At 43.9% G+C, this 9,690-nt stretch overlaps 1 protein-coding gene across 1 annotated transcript; it reads left to right on the forward strand.

Moving 5' to 3' along the window:
- Positions 1-1,780: 1,780 nt before the first annotated feature.
- On the forward strand, positions 1,781-4,897 carry LOC133464771 (protein yippee-like 5). The gene is given in 3 exon segments (XM_061746958.1): positions 1,781-1,817; positions 4,558-4,716; positions 4,719-4,897. Coding segments are annotated over 3 exon segments (375 nt in total).
- The last annotated feature ends 4,793 nt before the right edge of the window (positions 4,898-9,690 follow it).

Below are 9,690 nucleotides of genomic sequence, written 5' to 3' on the forward strand. Positions count from 1 at the left end.
AAACAGAATTTTACAGATAAAAATAGCTAATAAAATGAATAACCCAAGGTATTTTATGTGAAGCCATATTATATAAGCCATATCATGGGGGATATTTTTTATGCATGGAGGGATAAGATAATGTTGGCTAACTGTGACAAAAATAAAAATAACGTTCTTAAGAAAATCATCAGGGCACAAGTCATGGCTGACTTTGTTTGATTTTTTCGACATGTTTAACTGCATTAGATTACCTATTCGGCTCCTTAGTGTACTTTCCTGGCGCAAATACGACACATCATTATTCAGACATGTCTTAAATATGCATTTTATGATTGATTGTCTGATGAAATTGAACTTGTTTCAGTTTTGTGAAGGGGAGGAGACAAAGTAATTTGGGGCATGTTGAAGTAAACCTGTTATTGATCAGGTTTACGTCACTGAGTCAGTTACCACCACAACTGAACCATCTTGCTCAGGGTTGAGTAATCTCTCTATGTGGAACAGAAAACGGAATTCAAATTCAACAAAGTTTACACATAACCTGCTTTCTGAAATGGACCCCTGCAATGCTGGACTCCAGAAACCACTCTGAGAAGAGGGATTAAACATGAAACAACTTTTCAGGGACCATTGCAGGTTGTTGGGCAGAACGGTGGCTTGGTGGTTAGCACTGTCGCCTCACAGCAAGAAGGTTCCCGGTTCGACTCCCTGGCCCGGCAGGGGCCTTTCTGTGTAGAGTTTGCATGTTCTCCCCATGCTTGCGTGGGTTCCCTCCGGTTACTCCGGCTTCCTCCCTCAGTCCAAAAAAAAACATGCATGCTAGGTTAATTGATTATTCTAAATTGCCCATAGGCGTGAGTATGTCTGGTTGTTTGTGTGTATGTGGCCCTGTGATGGACTGGCAACCTGTCCAGGTGAACCCCTGCCTCTCACCTGTAATGATCTGGGATAGACTCCAGCAGACCCCCGTGACCCTGCAAAGGATATAGCGGGTATACTGTAGATAATGGATGGATGGCATTGCAGGTTGTTCTTTCTTTAATTGAAGGGTACCAACACATTTGTCCATAGTTGTAACTGATGATTTTTCCTTTTTGTTCTGCAGTCAAATAAATTGAATACTTGGAGTGAAAACATATTTTTGTTTTTATATGAGATATTTCCAATCTTTTCAGACCCAAAGCCATAATGATATCTTTGGAAATCTGGTTCCTTATATCCTTGTGTTTATTACTTGGTGACCCCACATTTTTCACTTTCAAAACTACATTTGATCTCCTTTCTGGGGAAAACATAAGCTATTACGGGGAAGTATTGACTCAAAAATGAAAATGGAATCTGAGGTGTGTAAGTCAAAATTACTTTTTGAAATTTTGATTTGAAGACAAACTGGATGGGAAGTTGAATGTTAATCAAACATGTATAGCTTGTTTTTAAGATTTAGAAATTCCCATAAAGGTACTGTTACTTTGCTGTCAAAACCAAGTGCAGCTGCAGTACACTGGTTTCAGAATAGTGTTTGCAGGATGGGTGATTACACTGGTCGCCACCCATGATTTTATTTGAGATATACTAACTAAAAATGTTCTATGTTCCAGCATCTTGGCTGCATGATAAAAAAAATAAAAGAGACAAATGTTACTTATTATCTATATGCAGGCTACTTTATAAGAGAAATCTGTCACAATTTACTGAAAATTAATAAATTATGAACACTTGTTTTTAACATTATTTCCTAAATAGTTTTTTGCGTATGAATGTTGTGCAAGCTCTCTGCATGCACAGCAAAATCCACATCATGGGCAGCAGTTTCCACACTCCCACGCTCACAAGTTGTTAGTCAAAGTGCCAAAGTTCTTTCAAGGTTAAAAAAAAATTATCTGAAAAAGAGTTGTACTGAGGCGATCTCATCTCATGATGCTAGACAGAAGAAAAATCATTACAGGCTGATAAACACAAAACATCCATGGTTTTTCAAACCACAATGATGGCGTTCAAAGTAATGTACAACATTTCAGTGAATATTTGTGCCTGAGCTATGTTTGGATTTCACAAAGGGGGAGGGGATTGTCCCATGGTAAGATAGACAGAGCATATTTATATACGGTATGGTGGATGTGAGAGGGTTTATTTGCCTGCTTATTCAACTTGTTGTACCCCATGCCTCCTCAGTTATCTCAGTAAATGCACCATACACTTGAAAAAGTAATTTATTTGCTTTTTTTTTTGTTTGTTCTTCCCCCCCAAGTTCTACGCTTAACCCATTTTTGTATTTGTTGTGAAACAACAGCAACAGAGGGTCCCGGTTGTTCTTCCCCTACGCTTTATCTCATATTTCTGCTGCTGAAACTCAAAACGAATACATACTGCTTTATTCACAATAAAGCACTATGGAGAAATCTTAGATTTGTTTTTCAAATTTGATTAATTATTATTATTTGTCTCCCCATGATTGGTCCTAATCAATGTGTTGATTATGATCTCCTGTGGTGACCCCTCATAGGTCCTCGGATCATTCGGGCAAACAAAGCCCTGCCTCCACAGGTGACAGCAATTCCAGAGACTCATCAAGAAGGAGCTGCATATCCCTAACCTGGAAGCAGATTACTGAGGCCCCATGTCTGACATAATAACTTACCAGAGAGATCTTCAATGCCTACTTAAAGTAAACATCCCTCCAAAAATTAACATAAAGCATAAAACTAAATTCAAATAAGTAGGGAAAGTAGCTGGATGGGAAATATATTTGGATCTCCCTGTCAGTCATATACATCTGCTACTAAATCATTCCATCCATCCATTTTCATACTTCTGTGCTACTTTGCCTATTTCAGCTCTAATGGGAGGACGCAAGATGTTCCCATAGTATCTGAGAAATATAATCGCTCAAGTCTGTACCTCAAGACTTTGTTCATGGTTGGAAATGCCTGAAGTGTAACAAACTACAAATGTGTGTTTTTTTTTTTTTTCTCTGACCCATTCCCAAGACCAAGTTGCCCCAGTGCCCGAAACAAGGCAAGGCAAGGCAAGGCAAATTTATTTATATAGCACAATTCAACACAAGGTAATTCGAAGTGCTTTACATTGACATAAAATGCGGCAAGAGATAATAAGACAGTAAATAATTAGACATAATTAGACAGTAAATAACAAATAAGATTGAATAAGATGATAAGAAAAGAAGTAAAATAATAAAAAGCACAAGCTGTTAAAAATAAGGCCAGTCAAATCTCTCCACCATAATAAGGTATTCAAGAGACACGGAGACATTCAGGAGGCATTTTCTTTTGTTTCAATCATTGAATAGCCCTTTCATGACATTTCACACAAAATTATCTGTATTGTATCTGTATCTTTTGTCAAGCCTGAGGGACAAGCGTCTTTAAGGCAGTACACTATCATTTCAGTCCCACATTAATAATGTCACCCGCTCAGCCTACTTCCATCTACATAATATTTCACGCCTCCATCCATCCATCACACCCAACAGTACTGCTATCCTGGTCCACACTCTGGTCGCATCCCGTCTTCATTATGGTAATTCCCAGCTTTTTGGTTTACCTGACAAATCCATCCGTAAACTGCAACTTGTCCAAAACTCCGCCGCCAGAATAATTTCCAGAACCCCCTCTTCCAGTCATATAACACCTGTCCTGCAGCAGCTCCATTGGCTTCCAATCAAATACAAATATAAAATTCTTCTTCTCACCTTCAAGGCCATCAACAACCTAGCCCCACAGTCTCTTGCTGAGCTCATTCATATTAACATACCCACCCGTACTCTCAGGTCCTTCTCTTCCCTCCAACTCACCCTCCCACCCTCCCCCTGCTGGCACAAAAAGAATAAAAGAACATGCAGAGTCACAAGATTTTATTCTAAGTATTTGGAAACTGAGTGCAACAAGTGTCCAAGAATGAGCTTAGCTGAGTGTTTTCTCCTTGACAATGGGGCATGGCAGGCTGAACATAGTTTTGAACTTCTGAAATTTGAAGCGAGAAACAGCAGCAGCTATATTATTTCTATGGCCAGCTCATAAAATAAAGTAATTCAATAAGCACAACCATGTTAGACGTTGGGTGAGTTGGTTAATTGTTGGAATTCTTTATTAACGGCTTTCACTGTAGCTGCATTGTCACAGAACACCATGATTTGTTTCATGGACCACTTGGAGCCCCAGAGCGAGCATGCAACGACTATAGGGACATGCTAGTGGAGTGCTGTGTGATTTGAATTTGAGTTCTGGATATCTGGGGCTAGACATTCCCCAAAACCGACAGACAGGGCTGCATCCCCATACAGACCGAAAGTCTTTTCCTCAGAGAGAAGAACGCCCAGGTCAGAAAAAAACAAACAAACAAACTGCTTAACCATTTAGATGCAGCGAGCCAGAGATGATGAAGGGAAATCAACCACTAGGAAAGCATCCAAAATGAAGGGAGTGTGCTAGAATAATAGAGAATCTTCTAGAACAACAACAGAGGAAATGCTACAGTATTCAATAGGTTTAGTGTGAAGACGATTTGCTGAATCCAAACATTTTAAAAAGCGATCTTTCTTTTCATCTATCTAACGAGACAAAATCTTCCTGGATCACATTGGTAGAAGTCGCCTCTTTTCTTGCGCAAACTGTGAAACCATCCTTACCAATCGAGCTGAGCTCATCTCCACACGTTTCACTGGAGCCACTGGCAGAGCTTTCCTCTTCAACAAGGTTATGAATCTGCAGCACAGTGCAGCACAGGAAGACACATGGTGTGAGATGTCATCTGCAAGAACTGCAACAGCAAGCTTGGCTGGATGTACGGATTTGCCACAGAGGAAAGTCAGCGTTACAAAGAGGGACCTGTCATCCTGGAGAGGAGGCTAGTGAGAGAGAGCGAAGGGTTCGAGCATGTGCCTTCCGACAGTTCCTGAGCCCACTTGTGTTTCTGTCACGATACATCAAGTCATGCATTAAGCAGCTTTCCCTTCCACCAGCAATGGTTACACTTGCATGGACACGTATGTCCAGAACAATATCACTGGCTGGGTGTCTTTGGGAGGTTCAAACGAGAATGAATACAAGGGTGAATACTACTGCTTTTTTACCCATTTACAATCACCTGCAGTTTCAGTATGTGCCCAACAGACTGCAGGGTTGTACAGGTGTAAACATGTGGCTAGAGCAGTCGCAGCTTTATGATTTGGTGCAGTTACATATGTTCGCTTAAAGAGTGAGTAATTAAGCAACATGCAACAAAATATCCTTCTTTAGCAACTTTTTAATAAGATGTCTTTGTGGTTATTCTCTCATAAATGACCATGACATTATTACTCTTTGATAGTTGTGCCAAATGTTCCCTATGGCAGAATTATAAGACAGACTTTATGAATTAAAAAAGACAACAACAAAAAAAAAACACTTCAGTATCAGTTAATATTGTTGTGCAGGAATGCAAGGCTTTTTAAAAGTTTATTTTGACTTTTATCAACTTTTCTCCCACCTTTTTCTATGAGGAGTACTATGGCAACCAAAAGTCAAAGCAGTAGCAGGGGTGGCTGTCTCCGCACCAGCTACAGACATGCATACATTTACAGTCAGAAAAAACACATGCACCCTTCCATAAAATTAAAGCAAATGGGGGGCTGAAAAAGTATCTGATTTCAAGGGGTGCAGGCGAATGAGTGACCAGCTGGCTGAGTGTGCAGAGCTGACAGTTCCTACAATGCAGTCTAATGGCGCTTATCCACTAGTACCTACTCAGCGCGCCCCGACTCGGGCTGCCTCGTCACGCCTCGTACCGCCTCGTACCACCTCGTACCGCCTCGTACCGCCTCCACCTGCTTTGTCCTCGTTTGTTTTTCGACACCCATGTGAGAAGTGGGCGGGTTGGGGTGAAGCTGCTGTGATGTACTCGATTGCGCAACCCCTTTGTTTGTGTCGGCGCTGATGAGAAATCAGCTGGGAGCCACGAGCGGCTGAGAGTAAAACAAAGCTCCTGGTGGATCTGATCGTTCCTTATCGCCCGTCTACATCCCTTTTTAATTCTCTCATCAGCCACCAGGTTTATGAACATCTACACCTCAGAGTTGGATCACCAAACAGACGTTTGCGCTTTCTAATAAAATCGCCGCGAGTCGCTCTCGCGCTGACTCCCGCTTCCTGATTCAAACGTCTGCCGGCCCCGCCCCCCGACCGATCAATGTCGTGGAGGGTGATGACATCAGATACAGGGCCGACTCAGCACGCTCAGAACCTCAGCAGAATAGGTAAAGAAGAGGTACCTACTTGGCCAGCCTTTACCCGTCTCGGACCGTAGTGGAGAAGATGGGGGCGTGGTGAGTAGAAGGGCACTGAGTAGGTACTAGTCGAAAAGGGCATAAGTACAAAGAAGTAGTACAGACAAATCCAATCTTTGACCCAATGCTTCAGAAACCAATGCATCATGTGACCTAATGATTGATTGTTTTATATAGTCTATGGTTCACCTGAACGTTGGGAAGAAAGGCTGGAGAGACAGGGTAGACAGGCCTGGCCCAGCAGAAGCTTAAGAGGAAGAGAGAACACGGTCTTCCACACCCGAAGATCCTTGTTTTCAAGGCAATCAGGGAAGATTTAATGCTTTGTGCTGCATTTTTATTTGTATGAAAAGCGCTATACAAATAAAGATTGATTTGATTTGATTTGATCGTCTGTACCTGCGTATTCCTATTCAAGGTCACAGGAGTTTGCCCAATAGCAGCTCTCTTCAGACAGAAAGCATATACCTGGAGAGGTCGTCAGTGAAATTGAATCATGATAAAATAAAAAAGGATATTTGCACTGAATAAAAAACTATTGTCGAAGTAAATATTCTAACATATTTAAATTGTATTGCATCTGTATTGTAATTGTTCTCTTTTAAAACCTTTTTGCAGGGGATCTTGTTATAATTGAGGTTTGACTTATGCATACCTTATGCACCAAGGAAATGTCATCACAGGAGATTGTGGTTGAGGTTATAATTATTACTTATTTGCTGTAATTTTCATTCTCAAGTCTAGCAGCCATCATTGTGCTGTGATATCAGCACATCTAATGTTTTCTGGCTGTGAAAAAAAATATTTTTGTGGACTTGGTGTCAACCATTTTTTAAAAGAATTGTAATTCCTTTTTGCTTTCTTAAATTAAAATATCTAAAACACCTCTCTTCATTCCAGTACCAGTGTTGTGTCCTGACCCGTGTTTGGCCCACTAAAGTCTGCATAGCCAGCTGAGGAATGTGAATCCTGCTAATTCCCTTGAGATCCAGAACCACTTGCTACCACATTTGCTCCACATTGTATACAGATTAACAGCTCATTTATCTCATTTCTAACTCTTGAGTAAAGTAAGTGGTTCCTAGCTGCACACACAAAACATATGCATTTTAAAAAGGAGGTGATTTACTTTCAACTCTTGGTTGAAAAATCAACAGATTGAAACTTCAGAGCTATAATAGCTCTTACATGGTGTATTATATAATGATTAGAATGATTATTTGTTACCCTGATGCATCACCATGGAACTGGGTGAAACTAGGACATAGCAGATCAAATTACCTTGAACAGTATACCTCTCAAGAGTTTTGGCTTTATGGTCAAAGAAAAGCCCTTTTCCAATTAGCCTCACTGATGAGTAAAATTCCTAAAGCTATGCAGCTGTTTAGCCCCAATGCCTTGAATTGTCTTTGCATTGTGCCTGTGGAAATGCTTTAAAATTCATTATCAACTGATTAGCTGTAGTGTTGATTTTCTTTAATTAGATTTCACTGTTTATGTGTTCTTCTCAAACATTTAAGATGACGCTTATAGATTTTGATTCTTCCGATTCATAGCTAGCCAGGCATTCTTTGTCAGTGAGCCTACTTACTCAAGGTAAGTCTTGTTAGTTTTTCTCAGTGGATCCTCGGTAATTGAGATTCAAAGGGCTTGGGTTTAGGGCCCTGCGTTTTCTGGAACGTCTTTCAGATGCTCTTGTGTCAGGGTCATTCTTATATTCCCACAGCTCTGATACAGTTTCAAGCTGCATTTCATCTGAAAGGTCACATAGTTCAATATTGTCCCAGCAGAACACTTCTGCAGGCTCTCAGACTGCAGGCTTGTGGTTCCAAGAGTGTCCAAAAGTAGATTGCTGGTTGCAGAGCCTTCAGTTTTCAGATTTTAGTTCCCAGTTTGGTTCCAAGTTCAAAACATTTTCCATACATTTAAGGAATTATTTAAAAATGTCCTTTTTCATAAAGCTAATGGGACAACAGTGGTTTTTAAGTTTCAGCTGACAACTCTTTACTTATCGGTGCAGTCATGTTGGGAGACATATTCCCTGCTGTCTCGGAAAAGATATTACTCAAAATCAAATTTTTGTTTGTTTTAATCAAACAAATAACTCCATTGAGGTAGCAGGCCCGAGAGATAGCAATAGGAAAGTAAACAACAAATTAAAGCTGCAAGCAGTGATTGTTAGGTTGTGGTTTTCTAATGACCCAAGTGCAGGGGAGAGAGGGAGGCCGGGGGCAGGAGTTCTCAACAAAAAGGGTTTAATCCACAAAAAGGCAAAACACAAGGCGCTGCAGAGCAGGATAAACAAAAACCAGGAACAGGAAAAAGGGTACACACGGGCAAAGTTCCGGGGGCCGTCCTCGGGACTGGGCAGACCGGCCAGACAGCTCGGGGGGGCGTCCCCGAGGCCTAGGCCTGGGTCTTGGCGTGGGTCTTGGCGGGGGGCGTGACGGGGACTCTTGGCTGGGCTCGGGGACTTGGCTGGGCTCGGGGACTGGACGGGGCTCTGGGACAGGAGCAGACAGGATGCTGGGAGCCGGGACAGGAGCAGACAGGATGCGGGGAGCCGGAACAGGAGCAGACAGGATGCGGGGAGCCGGAACAGGAGCAGGCAGGATGCGGGGAGCCGGAACAGGAGCAGACAGGATGCGGGGAGCCGGAACAGGAGCAGACAGGATGCGGGGAGCCGGAACAGGAGCAGACAGGATGCGGGGAGCCGGAACAGGAGCAGACAGGATGCGGGGAGCCGGGACAGGAGCAGACAGGATGCAGGGAGCCGGGACAGGAGCAGACAGGATGCGGGGAGCTGGAACAGGAGCAGACAGGATGCGGGGAGCCGGCGTCGGGGGGCAGAGGATCCCTGGAGCTGCCCGAGTGGGGACCCGGGTCCGTGGCGCTGGCTGCGGGGGAGCCCGGGTCCGAGGCGCTGGCTGCGGGGGTACCCGGGTCCGAGATGCCGGCTCCGGGGGTACCCGGGTCCGGGGCGCCGGCTGCGGGGGTACCCGGGTCCGGGGCGCTGGCCCCCCCTCAAGGGACAGATCCCAGATGACCCCACAGTCCACATCCAGGGCGGGCTGGGGGGGAACACGGGTCCTCGGAGCTGGCTGAGGGGGGGCACGGGTCCTCGGAGCTGGCTGAGGGGGGTCCGGAACCATCACCGGAGGAGGAACTCGAGCAGGAGCTGAGGCGTCCAGGACCACCGCTGGAGCAGGAACAGGGGGCAATGCGTCCAGGACCACCGCTGGAGCAGGAACAGGCTGGGGCTGGCGCTGACGCCGTCGCTTCCCCTGGGGCTGAGAACCCCCAGGCCCGCCTCGAGCCTGGCAGGTTCCCAGAAAGGGGTCCCCATTTTTCTCTGCTTCTCGGCGGAAGAACTCAAAAAGAGTAATATACTCTCCCGCTGGGTCCATGTTGGTCGGTCCGTTAGGTTG

The sequence above is a fragment of the Cololabis saira genome, chromosome 18 (genome assembly GCF_033807715.1).
Source record: "Cololabis saira isolate AMF1-May2022 chromosome 18, fColSai1.1, whole genome shotgun sequence".
In the NCBI taxonomy this organism is placed as follows: Eukaryota; Metazoa; Chordata; class Actinopteri; order Beloniformes; family Belonidae; genus Cololabis; species Cololabis saira.